Raw genomic sequence first — 15533 nt, 5'->3', positions numbered from 1 at the left:
TGAGTTTATATCTCGCAATTCTGATTTTATAACTCGCAATTGCGAGTTTATATCTCACAAATCTAACTAACACAATTGCGTAATATAAACTCGCAATTGTGTTAACTTTATATCTCGCAATTGTGTTTATTTCTCCGAATTGCGAGTTTATATCTCACAAATCTAACTAACACAATTGCGTAATATAAACTCGCAATTGTGTTAACTTTATATCTCGCAATTGTGTTTATTTCTCCGAATTGCGAGTTTATATCTCACAATTCTGACTTTATATCTCACAATTCTGACTTTATATCTCACAATTCTGACTTTATATCTCACAATTCTGACTTTATATCTCACAATTGTGTTTATTTCTCAGAATTGTGAGTTTATATCTCGCAATTCTGATTTTATAACTCGCAATTGCGAGTTTATATCTCACAAATCTAACTAACACAATTGCGTAATATAAACTCGCAATTGTGTTAACTTTATATCTCGCAATTGTGTTTATTTCTCCGAATTGCGAGTTTATATCTCACAATTCTGAGAAAAAAAGTCAGAATTGTGAGATGTAAACTCGCAATTACGAGAAAACAAGTCAGATTTGTGAGATAAAAAGTCGCAATTAGGGTACAGCGGGGCTAAAGATACACCTTAAGAAAAATTGTGCTATTCACTGTGCCTAAAATGTATAATTGCAGAAAAAATATACACGTTTGTATTGAACATTAATGGAGCAACAGATTTTGTGTGAAAATAAATCATTCAAGTTGTTTATTTTGTTTAAAAATCGTATAAATGTATGCGGTGGCAAGGGGGCCTTTTACCCCGTGTGTGGGGTAAAAGGCCCCCTTGCCACCTCATACATTTATAAGATTTTTAAACAAAATAAACAACTTGAATAAATTTGTGATACAATATTGATACAAATAATTCAGCTATAATTTATGTTTTTTTTTAAATAATGTCTAAGTTAATAGTTGTTTAAAATAATCTCTTTAGCAAAGTTTGTACTATTTTCTGCTTATTTTTATAAAATAATTCATTTTTGTTCAATAAATATACTGTCACTAAAATATGTTAATATAAAAAATATATTTTAAAATACAGAAACAAAATCATTTTGATAAGTAAAGATTCTGAAAGCATTGAAGGAGACTTTATTCCTCGCAACTGTGAGTTTTGGCTAATTCCCGCAATTCTGACTTTGTATCTCGCAATTGTGAGTAGCCTACATCTCAATTCTGAAAAAACAAGTCAGAATTGTGAGTTTATATGACGCAATTCTGAGATGTAAACTCGTAATTACAAGAAAAAAAGTCAGAATTGTGATATAAAAATGTGCAATTACCTTTTTTATTTTTTATTCAGTGGTGGAAACGGGCTTCCATAAAAGACTCTGTGTATAATGCAAAAACGCCTTCAGTGTGATCCGGTCCGGGCCCAAGTGAATTCTGTGGGGTTTTTTTTCTTTTTTCTTTTTCTTGGCTGGTTTACAGAACAAAGATAAACGAATAATCCCAAAAATGTCACCTCTATTTATTTTGGATGAAGTACACAACCAGAACATCTTCAAATGTCATGTCTTGGCAAAACGGGGATTAAAGATGTCTTGTATCTTGCCTCGGCTGTTGGGAGTTGATTTACGACTTTGCAGTCTGGCAGTTGTCTAAATGACAGTTTGATTTTGTGCTTTCCTGCACCTCTTGTCATGTAGTAATATTAATAAAATAATTAATGCATTTTATTTCAAACAGGCAACACATAGGCTATTATTAGATGAAGGACGTGGCCAAATAATTCATTCATTTGCATCAAAAAAATAATTAACCATAAAGAGTAAAGTGCTTAATAAGCCTTTGAATCCCTGCTCAGGTAACTGCTGATACTCTAATTAAACAGTAGCACTCTGTACTTATCCTAATTTCTGCTTTTTAATTTCCCCGCAGTGTGTGTGTGTGTGTGTGTGCTGTGGATGATTATTACTCATTCTGATTAAAGGAGCGAGATGTAATATTGCTCTCAGTTCCCTGCTGTGTGTTTTGGGTGAGGGGCTTGTGGAGGTGGGATGAGAGACAGAGGAAATATTATTTCACTGCCTTGACAACTGGATCAGACATTAATCTCAATTCAGAGCCAATGAATAACTCTCCTCTCTGAGTCTTTTTTGATTGCATAATGTTGACACCCGCGGTCAGTGCTCTGACTAATGCTGAGGTGTATCTGAGGTACTTCCACGTTAGTAATCACTTTAAATAAATATGTTAAATCCTCACAAGACAATTTTGACTTAACATTCTTTAATCCGAGCAATTATAAACTAGCCTATATTTTGTGTGTAAATCAATCAGCACTAAGAATTCATTCATACAGGCTCAAAAGAACATGCTCAAGCAGCCAATCACAGCATGAAACTGTAGCCTTTGTAACACTGACACCCAGGGGCATCTGTTAGTATTTTTTCTCTATAACAAAGAACTTTGCTTTCTACTAAATTTGAATTCAGTTTGGCTTTCTCTTCTTGCCTTTGTTAATGATTCACAGGCTATATTTGTATCATTGTAGTTTATTTAGTGTCATATCAGATTAAAGCAGTGATGAATAATTGTTATATATTAATCATCCTAATCACAAATAAAAATCAGCACTGCTCAGCAGTTCATTAAATCTAAAGATATTACAATCCACTTATGACTTGTAATTGTAATTACGCCAATTGAAAGTGAGTCAGTCAGTACTGATTACTGCCTTATTTGCCGTAATTATTACTCTAAAACTACTAAATCGTTTCAGATGTAATTGATTTTAATTTGGTCATCTAATGCATGGTACAAAAGCAAATTACAAGTAAACAATGAGTAAAATGAAGTAAAAATTCATTCAAAATATTCTTTTGCATTCCAAATGTGTGTACAAGTTCTCCATATTTGTTATTGCATTTACTATTAATCCAATAAGATTATGAATTAATTGTGCAATGAGTGGCCTGGATACCTGTAGGCCAAAGGAGCTTATCCTTATAAAGTATAGTCAGCACTTTGGAAAAGATCTTTAAAGTTCATGGACTGACAAAACAGACCCTGTGTGGCCTACTGTACTATGTGTTTGCACTTGAAGACAGCTGAGCATCTTTGACCAGTAACATTTCAGTACGTCAGCATGCAGGTGTGTGTAATGCATCAAAGCATTGTGAACACTGTATGACAGACACTACTCCACTGCATATATAAAGAGATTATTACAGTGAAATCGTAAGTCTGCTGCTTTGCATTGATATTCTGTAATATCACATAATCCCTTTTCTTTGAGGTTATACAGCCTATATCTCATTGCAGAACTGTCAACACTGTGACCTTATAGGCTACTAATAGCAGGATCAAATTATACAGTAGATTATTTCTGTCATTTTGGAGACAGTACACTGTTACACTGTAACCTGAGTTATAAAGGCAACATATCACGTTAAAATATTTTTGTGATCCATTTGGTCTGGGTCACCCATACCTGAAAAAAGGCCATTGGACTGCACAACCCCATTATTACTGTTTTAAAAATAAAGGTTCCAAAAGAACATTTTCTCAGAAATGAATGAACCTTTAAGTGATAATGTACCACAGATGTTAAAAGTTCTTTGTGGAAGCATTGAAGCCAATAACCTTTATTTTAAAGCCGTTTAAATTTTAGTTATTATGTGGTCCAAAGTGGTACGTGTCCAGACAAAATGCACCACCCTCATGAACTAGGCCAGACTTCTCTAGATCCTATTTTTGAAAAACTATTAATAGTAAGGACAGAGGGCAAAGGGGATTATGACTCAGATTGTCTGAATGATTCACAGGATTGAGTGAGTGATCAAGAGCAGGATACGGTCAGGGCTTTCAACATTTCAGATGCAGGGACCCCCTTCCCATTCAGCCAAACAAGGGACCCCTGTACAAAAATGCTAGATAGTATATCATTCGTGTACAACATTAAGAAATACATTTTAAAATATAGAGAATAGTTGTATAATTAAAAATATATATTTATACAGAAGTAAGTTTCACAATTACAAAGAAATGGCAAGTAACACATAGAATTAAATGTGAAATTTTGACGTAAAAAGACTGAAATAGTATTTTCTTGTAAAATGTGCTCTAATAATTTTTATTTACAACTTTGAAAAACAGATTTTACACCTGGGGGAAGGTGTCCATGATGATTTTTCTCGGTTTCTCAAAGGTAAAGTGCTATGTTATAGTGTATAGAAGAAGTAAACACTATCCAAATATATTTTCACTGATCCATTTTTGAGTGTTTTTTTCAGTAATTAAATAAAAGATTTTTTGTGGAATTTGTGGCCTTCAACTTGGCCTTCAAAAGATTATTTTAAATTTAACAGGTAAAAATAATCAGGTCATGGTTAATGTTCTGACATGAGACCCTCAGGGAGCCCTTGACCCTGAATTGAGGAATGGAACGCTCTGTGTACTAAATGATGAATTATTGCAAAGCTCTTGATCTTGTTTCAAGATAATTGATTCAGACATGGATTGATATGAATAATCCCTTGCAGTCATGTGATCCAAAACAGTCCTTGTACTGAATCCCAAGCCAGTAGAGCACCTTTGCTGAAGGGTTTAGGTTAGTTTTACACTTTGGTACAAACTGAAATTTTTAACGAGTTTTTTTGCTACTTTTTTTTAAAGGGGATACACGTTTGTCTCGTAAATCAGACATTTTTGGTGTTGTATCATCGGTTTGTGGAGCTTAAAGGTTTATTGGGATGTCTGGATCAGGGAGAATGTCAGGACAGTGAAGCTGCCAGATGTGATAATGGACATTTTTTGTTGAGAAGCAGAGCTTGTGTTCTTTATTGTCATCATTCGCAATGGGTCAGCGACTCAGTGAGGATTCGGACGATAAAGAGATTGATGCTGCTGAACTGCAGGAGTGGTATAAAAAGTTTGTGGTTGAATGTCCGAGCGGAACCCTCTTCATGCATGAGTTCAAGAGCTTCTTTGGTGTAACTGGAAACCCAGAAGCGGCCGATTATATAGAAAACATGTTTCGTGCTTTTGATAAAAATGGGGTAAGTTATTCAATTTACACTGTGTGAGAAGTGAGTGTATTAAATACTTAACACCAATATAATGTAATATAATATACACTGGGAAAGAGATTGCATATTTAAAAAATGAACCTGAAAATGATCAGTATTTTTGACAGTTCAATCCTCTTTCCTCTTTACCTTCCTTTCAAATTTTTTTTTTCATAGGACAACACTATTGATTTTCTGGAATACGTTGCAGCCTTGAATCTAGTGCTGCGAGGAAAGTTGGAGCACAAACTGAAATGGACTTTTAAAATGTATGACAAAGATGGGAGCGGCTGCATCGACAAAACAGAGCTCAAGGAGATTGTGGAGGTAATCATTCATTTCTCATGTCCTTCCCATTGTCAACACAGTCAGACCGATTTATACATCGACTGGGATTATAATACTTCAGTGGTTTACTAGATTACTAAAGAAAAAAAAAGATGAAAAACATAATTCTGTGTACTCTGGTACTGAGATTACAATTTCATTACTTGTTTCGTAACTTTCACCTTGACATTGAAACTTACTAGTGAGATGTTTACAGGGGATTAATCCATATGACCTCTCTGACAGCAGGACATTTGTGTGCAGAGATGCCGTCATACTTTGTAATACCACTATAAAGAAGACGTTAAGAAAGAAATGAACACCTTTACTTTACTTTTACAGTCAATCTACCGACTAAAGAAAGCCTGCCATGGTGAACTTGATGAAGAGTGTAACCTACTGACCCCAGATCAGGTGGTGGACCGAATATTTGAGCTAGTGGATGAGAATGGAGATGGTAAAACTTACTATGATTCATTATTTTTCTACAATTATTAAATGGTTAAGCCAAACTTTAGTCTTTGCCTTTATTATAATAAATATAGCCTGCATTTATTTAAGTTCACTGATGTTAATAATTAATCAAACTGTGGAAAAATTCTAGCTTTCTGCTCAAAGGCTTTCTTGAAAAAGCAGCTGATGCTGGGTTTCTTTGCTGTGTCCTCAGGGGAGTTGTCTCTGGATGAGTTCATTGACGGGGCACGACGTGACAAGTGGGTCATGAAGATGCTGCAAATGGACGTGAACCCCGGGGACTGGATCAATGAACAGAGACGCCGCAGCGACAACTTCTGAACTCCATATTCACCAAAACAACCCTTAACATAAGCCTACCCCTTAACCAACCAATACAGAGCATGCATAGTTTCTCAAGTACAGTCTTAAGGGCTTTTCACACTGAACGCGAAAATTCGGCGCGATGAGGCTTTTGAATGGAAACAATAGATCCCTATGGGGCTATTCACACCAGGCGCGATTATTCGGGGGTTTTTTCGTCTTGTGTGCCGATTTTTTCCCCGTCGCTCCGCGATGAAACGGGCTGTCCAATCAGATTTGAGCTTAGATCACGTGCGTGGAGCAGCTGCTGTTGCACAAAAAGGCAAAGAGTGGTGGCACTGTTTGGAAAGCCAGTGTAAACAAACACCGAAGAAGAGTTTTCCATTCTGAGCGATTCCGAGAGAGAAGAGAGTGGATGCCGAGTTCTTGCTATCTTTGGTATCTGAGAACAGATTTATTCTCACATGTTCTTAATATAATTTCTATTAATTCTCCGCTGAATTATGTGATCTTAGTCGTGGTTCGTTCAAGTGAATTTAAGCCATCAGCACTTGTTTTAATGCAACTTAGGGGTGTAACTCCCATTTCTTTTTTGACAAACAGAATTTATTCTATCTGCATGTAAATATTCACGTGTTCTTTATTGTTTCTTTCATTCTTGTTTTTGGGATTTGTGAAATGCTCACTTTCATGACTGACTGGATTTCTGACTTTCTATTAGTATTATTATTCTGTATGTAGCATATTACTCCATTTATGAACAACCTATCCATTTCAAATTGGCATGTCTCATGTTTGTAAATACATGAATATTGTAAAGAATCAAGTCTCCGGAAGGTCACAATTGTAAAAGTATTTGCATTTGTAAATTACTCAAAAATAAAAACTCATCAATTATAAATTGAATGTACTATTTTAATGAATTTGTATTTTTTCCCCCCATTTATTACAAGGTCACGCTTGTGTTTGGAAAAAAATTGTAAGTGTGGTTTTGTTTTGGCAGTTGTATTAAATGTAATTAAAAGTAATAGGAATACATTTATGATTAATTTTATTTTGTTTATCATAATTATTACTGAGCAGGGTAACAAAACCCCAAAATATCTCCATAGCAGAATATTACGATATTGTTTCGGATTATTTTATTCAAACCGTCTTATGTTTAAATTAACATCATAACATCACTAATGTTATAGCACTTGCTAATAATTATTAGTCTCAGGATGTCAGCAGTTGTCACTATTTATTAATTATTATACAATTGTCACTTTTTTAAATCAATGGTGCTACAGAAACATAATATCTTATTATAAATATTTTAAATATGAATATTTAATTAATTAAAATGTTCATGCTATGTTAAAGACTCCATATTTACAAACTGTATTATTATTATGTTCATCATCATTTTTTCCCCAAATAATAGCAATTGTAGAATAACCTTTCATTCCCTGTTATCAGCGTTTACTGCCTTCAATGTCTCTCAGTGGATTTATAAAGTTTGCTCCCTGACGCTAGATGGCACTCAAGCCTATCATCGGCATGAATTTGAACCTGCACTCAAAGCAAAAGAGAAACCTCGTTTTATTTATTTTAATTTTTTTTCATGCTTCTTTATTTACAATGAGTGAGTAGAACTATATCAACGTTTAAAGGGAAGTAAAACACACATCAACTTCATTGTTGTGGTAAGTTTTCAGTCCAGCAGCTCTAGCCAGAACTCGACGTATCTAACCAGTGGCTGTTGGTAAAGAACTTAAACATGTAACTTAAAGTTAAACACACCTTAGTTTGCTCCATTTAACTTAATTCATTAGTAATTTACTTAAACATGATCATTATAGATTATACAGGGGGAATGTAGCTAGTTGTCAAATTGGAACGGTGTCACCATACTTCTGTAAATATATATGATTTTAAATAAAGAGCACAGCTGAATCATGAAGGTAGATTTTAACAGGCTTGACAGGTTTCAGGACAGTATTTCTTTGTAAATTTTGTGTTGTCTCGGGGTTGGTTATATTGTAATATTGACCAAAACGGTGTTGTTGTTGTTGTTTTTTTTGCTGTTTCATGAATTTGCGTTTGACTGTTATGCTGTAACACATTTACAGATAATTTGTGGAAGATGACTGTTCAATTTAGCATATTAGGCTATTTATATATTTCAATATTCGTGTATTCTTCTCAAGTCGCTACCCCATATTGTGTGACAACATGTCCCATCGTGTGTTAAATTACCTGAATATTTCTCCTGGACAGTAACGCTGGAAATGTTCAATAGCTTTTTGTAGTCAAGATAAAATGTGTCCATACAGACAATAATTCCAGTCAAGTCCCTGCTCAAATCACAAAGGAATCTGAAGAACAAAATCGTGTGGATGAAGGTATGGCAAAAGTATGTCTGTCTTCATTTGAGTAACATTACTTTGAAAAAACGTGCTCTTTTACTTTTCGAATGTGTGTAAAGATTGACCAAAGACTTGCCTTGCACAAATTAGAATATTTAAACATAATGCTTAGAGGTTAGAGCAAAGCAAACTTTATTTTAGTTAGCAAAAGAATTTGCTTAGTTAACTGGAATTTAATGCTTGAATTTTGCACCCAGATGTTTAGCTTCTAAAATTTTTCTTAAAATGGTACTTAAGTAAAATAGAAGTATTACCTATATATTTTTTGTGGTTTGAATTCATTATGTAAGTTTAAAATCAAAGTCAACAAAGTGATTTTGCAGGACGAATAGTGTTGACAGAGAAAACAATGCTGTTGTAATTACAGGGACATTGTAATAATTAGCTTTCAAGTTATACAAATTAGAATATTTAAACATAATGCTTAGAGGTTAGAGCAAAGCAAACTTTATTTTAGTTAGCAAAAGAATTTGCTTAGTTAACTGGAATTTAATGCTTGAATTTTGCACCCAGATTAGTTTAGCTTCTAAAATTTTTCTTAAAATGGTACTTAAGTAAAATAGAAGTATTACCTATATATTTTTTGTGGTTTGAATTCATTATGTAAGTTTAAAATCAAAGTCAACAAAGTGATTTTGCAGGATGAATAGTGTTGACAGAGAAAACAATGCTGTTGTAATTACAGGGACATTGTAATAATTAGCTTTCAAGTACTAAATTTGCTTAAAGGCGGTGCCCAGGCTGTTTTTAACAGTCTTAATCAGAGGCCAGCTGCGGCTCCTTACCCTACTTTAAAATATCACACAACCTCTCATCATAATAATCATAGTTATCTTGACAGTCCTCCCAGGGTGTAAAGTTATCTTCCTCGTTCTCAACGAACGTAGACCAAACATATGCAAAATCCACAGGCCTCATCATGTGTATTTTACACCCCGCCCTAACTAGCGCCTGAAGTCCGGCCTGTATCTCTGCTTCCTCCCACTGGAAGAGACGGGAGCAGTGGATATTAAGGCGCATTGTCTTGCGTGCTCGCAAGATCTCTACGAGCTTAGCAGCGCAGGCTGCGCATGGGCTCGAGGACATGTACCAGGTCACTGTGTAGTGGAGTGACTTGTCATAATAGGCCAGCACCTGTTGAAAGAAGGCCTCTTCAGCATGTGAACCCAAATGCTCATCTTCTAGGTAACCGCGAAGGCCTTCTGTCTCTGCAGCGCCTCCTTGAATGTCTACCTGGTAGCACAGGAAGGTCTTGTTGCGTCCGGAGGAATATTCCACATTTTTAAATTGGAACTTAAAGAAGTTCGGGTTCATTCTGTCTCTGTGGGAAGAAGGAGGACATTTGGAAATAAGACTTTTCACAACCTATTGTGAGAAAGTGTGGCTTAGATTAAAGTAAAAGCTGGAATTTACTAGTCGTCAAAGTTGTGTGGTGTATTCCAGCTTCAAAACAACTGAATGCATTAACATTGGACAAGAAGTGCTTCTGTTTGAGTGGGCACTAATAGGCAGTGACTCAAAAGGACTTAATGCTCTTGTATTGATCACTTTGAGGAACAAATTCTTATAAAATCTCGGGTGAGTTTCTCTAGAGTATTATTTTGTTTGAAAGAAGAACCCATTGAATGGTAAAATTTACAAACTTAAAGTACGGGCTTAAAGTAAATGGCCACCTGAACACCACACCCATATGTGCTGGTTGAACAATTTCAAAACCAGATATTAATAGGGAATTAGTCTGCTCTAACAGCTTCCACATTTCTGGGAGTGTTGTCTGTTAGAATTTGAATCATGGTTGGGTAAGGGTTAGGGTTAGAGATTTGCTCCTAATTAAACATAAGACCAATTCATTCCAATGGTGTTTCAGGTCTGTGTTTGTGCAGGTTAATCAAACCTTATGGACCTTACTTAGTGATGTACCCAGTTGAAAGTCATTGAGCTCTTTGGTTCAGATTTTATGCAACTGTTACTGTGGGTGTAGTTGAAATAGTCAAACTGGTCAATTAGAAGGTGGTGCCTACATACGTTTGGTCATGAAGTGCCTGCTACTTCATGGTTTCGGGATACTACACCAAGGCAGGGACAAGAAAACTCATAAATACATAAATATTATACTGAGTAGCCTACAGAAAAGTCCCAAATTCTAAAAGCACTGGGGTTCAAAGCAATAACCTGGATTGTTCAAATGTATAATGTTCCTACCCAACATGTTGGAATTTCAGATGTAACTTTTGTCAAAGTTGGTCCGACCAACCCAAACACTCTTATCTATAAGTTTTCATTTATTAAAATGCCCTTTTAGTGTCAAAGTCAAACAAGTGGCAAAGTCATCTTAAATTAGGTTGTGGTGTCATGCAATATGCCATGCTGTTATGAATTTTTAAGAGACACTGTCGGAAACAAATTAGCAAAAAAATTACCTTTAGGGATTCAGCAGCTTTTCAGTACCCTTAAAGGGACAAATTTGTGCCTCTACCCCTAAAAGGTGCCTAATAATTTCTTAGAGTGGTAATATGTACCCTTAAGTTACAATTATGAACTGTTTAAGGGGTAAATAAGACACAAAGTTGTCACGTTAAGGCTGTTGAGCCAGTGACAAACTGTTGTATCCCTTTTTTTGTGTGCCACTGTTCTTGCTGAGTGATAGAAATATTACTGTGGATCCAGTTTGTGATGAGAGATAATAAAAGATGTCTGACATACCCTATAATGATCTCGAATGGAGGCAGCTCCATAGGCTCCAGCTCAAACTCCTCATCTTTGACAGGGCCTTTGGCACCTTCTGCTACTTCCCCATTTCCTTGAGGCATCTCCTCATTTTTTTGCTGATTTTCTGGGGTCTTCTCTGGCTTCTTTGTCACCTTTTCACTTTTATCTTTGTTCTTTTCTTTCTCCTTTTCGGGTTTACTCTCTACTTTCTCCACTTTCTTTTCTTTCTTCTTTATCATGCCGACTTTACTGGGGATCTTGCTGTCTTTTCTGTCCGCCATGACTTAGCTGTGCGATGAAATGAGTCTGCTAGCTGTGAGCGTGTGAAGGGTGCTGTTGATTTAGTTTGTGAGTCAGAGAGATGACAGCCTGAATATGTTCCTAAGTCTGAGAGTTAAAGATGAAGATAAAGATAACTCACTGTGACAAACAGGAGCTGGTCAGAGAGGGAGAGAGACTGAAGGGCAGCTGCTCTCTTGTTTCCATGCTAAAAAAAGGCCAAAATATAATGGGGGGGGAATTTTATACGTTCATTGTTTAAACACGTCACCGCCCCGTTTTTTTCAACTGGTGCATCAAGTAGCCATTTTCCTCTTGCTCAATTTCAAATGTGTAATGAGCACTGACACTTAATGGCATATAACCCAGATTTATCAGGTATTTCCCTCCCCTTTTTGATCAGGATATTATTGCTGTTCACACACCAACAACAGGCAGTTTATTAATATCTGTAGTTTGGCAGGGAGTTGAGAATGACTCAGTCCCTTCATATAGTGAATGCCATAGTTCAGTTTAGGCCTTTACTACCCTCAGATCAAGGTGGTCTAAAGGTCAACATGGCACTGGCCAGTCCCTGAAGAATCGAATTTTTGCACTCCCTGACCCATGAGCAAACTGTGTTGTTACCGTTTACAGACACTTAAAGGTGGGGTAAGCGATTTCTGGTAGCCAATGTTGACATTTGAAATCACCAAAACAAACACGCCCCTACCCCAAAAGGGTCTCGCCCCTATTTTGATAGCTCTGCCCCACACGTACGTACGCAACCCAGGCAACGATTAGTTCTGTGAAACAAAGCAAAACCAATGTTACACCATGTCTACACCAGACGCGAGAGGTGCGGCGCGACAAAATACTATGGAACTCATTATAATCAGTGATGCTGTCTACACTATAGATATACAGTATATATACATATCTATGGTCTACACTGGATGCGGCGCGACATGACAAATCCCCGACAGAAAACTGTCGTGTACTACAGACTTTAACTGTTGCGGCACAGACACGGTGTTACTCACCTATCGAGAAGAAACAAGGCAACCTCGGTGTCCGGTCGCAGGCCTTCCGCTCCTTAAGTTCTCTCCCGCGCTGGAAAGCTGATCCACTATTTACACGGGTCCTACTTCTTACTTTATTGCCTTAAGCCTTCTTTTGTTCCGCAGATGTTTTCCTCTTTTGTTTTTTATCCGCCATCTCTATCTTTCTGTCGCTCGGCTCGGATAATGTCTGTCCTGTGCACTGAGCGCTCCCTCCTCCATATCATGAGTAGACACGCCCCTTTCTGCTGATTGGCTACAAGTTTGTTTTGCTAATTTTGATAGCTCTGCCCCACACGTACGTACGCAACCCAGGCAACGATTAGTTCTGTGAAACAAAGCAAAACCAATGTTACACCATGTCTACACCAGACGCGAGTGGTGCGGCGCGACAAAATACTATGGAACTCATTATAATCAGTGATGCTGTCTACACTATAGATATACAGTATATATACATATCTATGGTCTACACTGGATGCGGCGCGACATGACAAATCCCCGACAGAAAACTGTCGTGTACTACAGACTTTAACTGTTGCGGCACAGACACGGTGTTACTCACCTATCGAGAAGAAACAAGGCAACCTCGGTGTCCGGTCGCAGGCCTTCCGCTCCTTAAGTTCTCTCCCGCGCTGGAAAGCTGATCCACTATTTACACGGGTCCTACTTCTTACTTTATTGCCTTAAGCCTTCTTTTGTTCCGCAGATGTTTTCCTCTTTTGTTTTTTATCCGCCATCTCTATCTTTCTGTCGCTCGGCTCGGATAATGTCTGTCCTGTGCACTGAGCGCTCCCTCCTCCATATCATGAGTAGACACGCCCCTTTCTGCTGATTGGCTACAAGTTTGTTTTGCTAGTCGGCCCGAATCAATACCCCACCTTTAAGATGTTGTGATGGCGGAACTGATCACTCTGAATAAGATAACAATCGCAGATGTGAACTGCGGTGTATTTTAAGGTTAGATTTCTGTACAGAGTGCTGATGCCCCCACTCTACCCATTCGAGTCATTAGTACTGTGTTACTATACTAATTCCCTGCCAGATTTTTTTTTACACATTCTTGAATCTCTGCCAGCTGGGAAACCAGGGAAAGTCCAAAAGTTTTGTCAATTTTCAGGATACTAGCTTACTGGGTGGTATACACTGTGTATTGCGTACTATTTATAAAAATAGTGTGGTGAAATAGGTGTTATTCCATCATAAAAAATTCTGTATTTATTGCCTCAAGTAGGCATGTTTAACTCTGCAGATATGTTGAGTTATCATATTTTGGTTAATCCATCACAATAGAAATTTAAGGAAAATATACTGGTAATATATAAAATAATTTATCATTTATACTGCACAAATAATACGAGTAGTAGCAGTCCCATATCTGACAATCTGAGCTGTTTGTTTATTGTCTCAAAATGTAACTGTGTTGAAACTGTATTATCGATCTATCTATCTAAAGTTGGATAATATATCCAACTTTATCCGCATACATGCAGTACACTCATGTAAAGTTAATGAGGAAATTAAATTGCAATAAGAGCCACTGCTATTGCTGTTTCAATATGGTTGGGCCATTCCTGCATGCATGTTGAAAATGAAATGTCTAATGGAAAATTTTTAAATTTGGCAGACGTGGCAAATTACGTGTATAGAAATAGAAAATGCAATTGCCAGTACAATGTTACTGTTACAATGTTACCCAGAATATGATACTGTAGCCCCACTGAGACTGAGTGGGAAACTGAAATCAGGATTCACATCCCACATACACACACACACTCATGAATGTTCATTATATCTGCACTGCAGCAGTGCTGCCCCGCCTTACACATAAATCTGTTTGAAATTGAGTTTATTGATTGAATGTCCTTTTGCTATTTTCTTCTCCACATGATCTAAATACAAGCATGCATAAACTCTGTTGTGATGTACAAGTGTACTGTAAATGTAAATGCACACACTGACATCAGTGATTGTGCTATAAAGACCTTGAAATTGCTTAACCTTTGGCATATTATTGTTTGACCCAGCAGTTATGACAGGACAAAATGTCAGGTTTGATAACAAACACTTTTACTTAAATGGAAATGTCTTTTTCACAACAAAAGGTCATTAATGCACAACAACTCTTCTTAATATCCCACAGGCTTGATTGCTCTCGGTTCAGCCCTGCAAGCGAGAGACTGCAGTACACCATCAGCGTTCTCCGATTCCCCATAGGCCTGAAATTTAATTATTTTCAATTACAGAACCTGCCTGCAGCTTTCTACCCTGTGGGTTTTGTACACAAAGAACCCACACAAAAAGCCTGTCAGCCACATAGTAACTCTAAGTTCTTTCCTTAGATTAATATAAAGCTAACTATTATACACCAAATGTTTAATAACGTTTAATTTAGCTGGAAATGTACTATTCTTTTTCTTAAAGGTGTTCTGAGAAAGCATTTGGCTACAAGAATAGTGCGTTTTCTGGGGTTCTATGTCATGCTGATAGTGAAGGAGATTTATTATGCAAATACTTAACAATTAATCAAGTATAAGTACAGTGTGCACTGCACTTGCATGATCCTGTTGCGTTTTTGGGTGATGAAAGTGAGTTGACAGAACATAATGTATTATAAAAGTATTCAATAAAGGCAACCAGCATCTGATAATGAATCATAATAGGTTAACATTTTATAATAACTTTAATTTCCATTTTAATTAAATTTCATTATATTTTCAAATAGTAGATAGATAGATAGATAGATGAAAATTATTATAAATTGTTACCCATAATAGTTACTTAATTTATCTGATTTAGACCTAGCCTTTGTACCTAACTATTTTTTTTATATATATTTGCTGACAACAGTATTTTGTTTACTTTGGGGTAAATGTACAGTTTATATATATATATATATATATATATATATATATATATATATAT

General features: G+C 36.4%; 2 protein-coding genes across 3 annotated transcripts; one reads left to right on the top strand and one right to left on the bottom strand.

Annotated features, from left to right (window-relative positions):
* Positions 1–4555: 4555 nt before the first annotated feature.
* On the top strand, positions 4556–6491 carry LOC107560929 (guanylyl cyclase-activating protein 2-like). Its single transcript, XM_016245234.1, has 4 exons — positions 4556–5056; positions 5243–5392; positions 5735–5849; positions 6060–6491. Exons 1-4 carry the CDS (start codon positions 4856–4858, stop codon positions 6185–6187), a joined length of 594 nt encoding a protein of 197 aa, XP_016100720.1. The 5' UTR covers positions 4556–4855; the 3' UTR covers positions 6188–6491.
* A 2631-nt stretch (positions 6492–9122) lies between these two features.
* Positions 9123–12268, bottom strand: apobec2b (apolipoprotein B mRNA editing enzyme, catalytic polypeptide-like 2b). Of its 2 annotated transcripts, XM_016245233.1 has the most exons (3): positions 11711–12268; positions 11284–11622; positions 9123–9901 (listed from the first exon to the last, which is right to left on the bottom strand). In XM_016245233.1, exons 2-3 carry the CDS (start codon positions 11568–11570, stop codon positions 9367–9369), a joined length of 822 nt encoding a protein of 273 aa, XP_016100719.1. In that variant the 5' UTR covers positions 11571–11622; positions 11711–12268; the 3' UTR covers positions 9123–9366. The 2 variants fall into 2 exon arrangements, with proteins under 2 accessions (XP_016100719.1, XP_016100717.1); XM_016245231.1 differs by having other exon boundaries at positions 11284–12268.
* Between the last annotated feature and the right edge of the window lie 3265 nt (positions 12269–15533).

Source organism: Sinocyclocheilus grahami, unplaced genomic scaffold (genome assembly GCF_001515645.1).
Source record: "Sinocyclocheilus grahami isolate Dianchi unplaced genomic scaffold, SAMN03320097.WGS_v1.1 scaffold747.1, whole genome shotgun sequence".
NCBI classification, from domain to species: domain Eukaryota; kingdom Metazoa; phylum Chordata; class Actinopteri; order Cypriniformes; family Cyprinidae; genus Sinocyclocheilus; species Sinocyclocheilus grahami.
This window is presented reverse-complemented; position numbering and strand designations above follow the sequence as displayed.

Excerpts from the sequence above, each read along its gene's own strand:
- LOC107560929 (XM_016245234.1), top strand. The coding sequence starts at position 4,856 with ATGGGTCAGCGACTCAGTGAGGATTCGGACGATAAAGAGATTGATGCT. Across the intron at positions 5,393-5,734 it reads AGCTCAAGGAGATTGTGGAG|TCAATCTACCGACTAAAGAA; the intron begins GTAATCATTCAT and ends TTACTTTTACAG. Across the intron at positions 5,850-6,059 it reads AGTGGATGAGAATGGAGATG|GGGAGTTGTCTCTGGATGAG; the intron begins GTAAAACTTACT and ends CTGTGTCCTCAG.
- apobec2b (XM_016245231.1), bottom strand. The coding sequence starts at position 11,570 with ATGGCGGACAGAAAAGACAGCAAGATCCCCAGTAAAGTCGGCATGATA. Across the intron at positions 9,902-11,283 it reads CCATTCGAGATCATTATAGG|AGACAGAATGAACCCGAACT; the intron begins GTATGTCAGACA and ends TTCTTCCCACAG.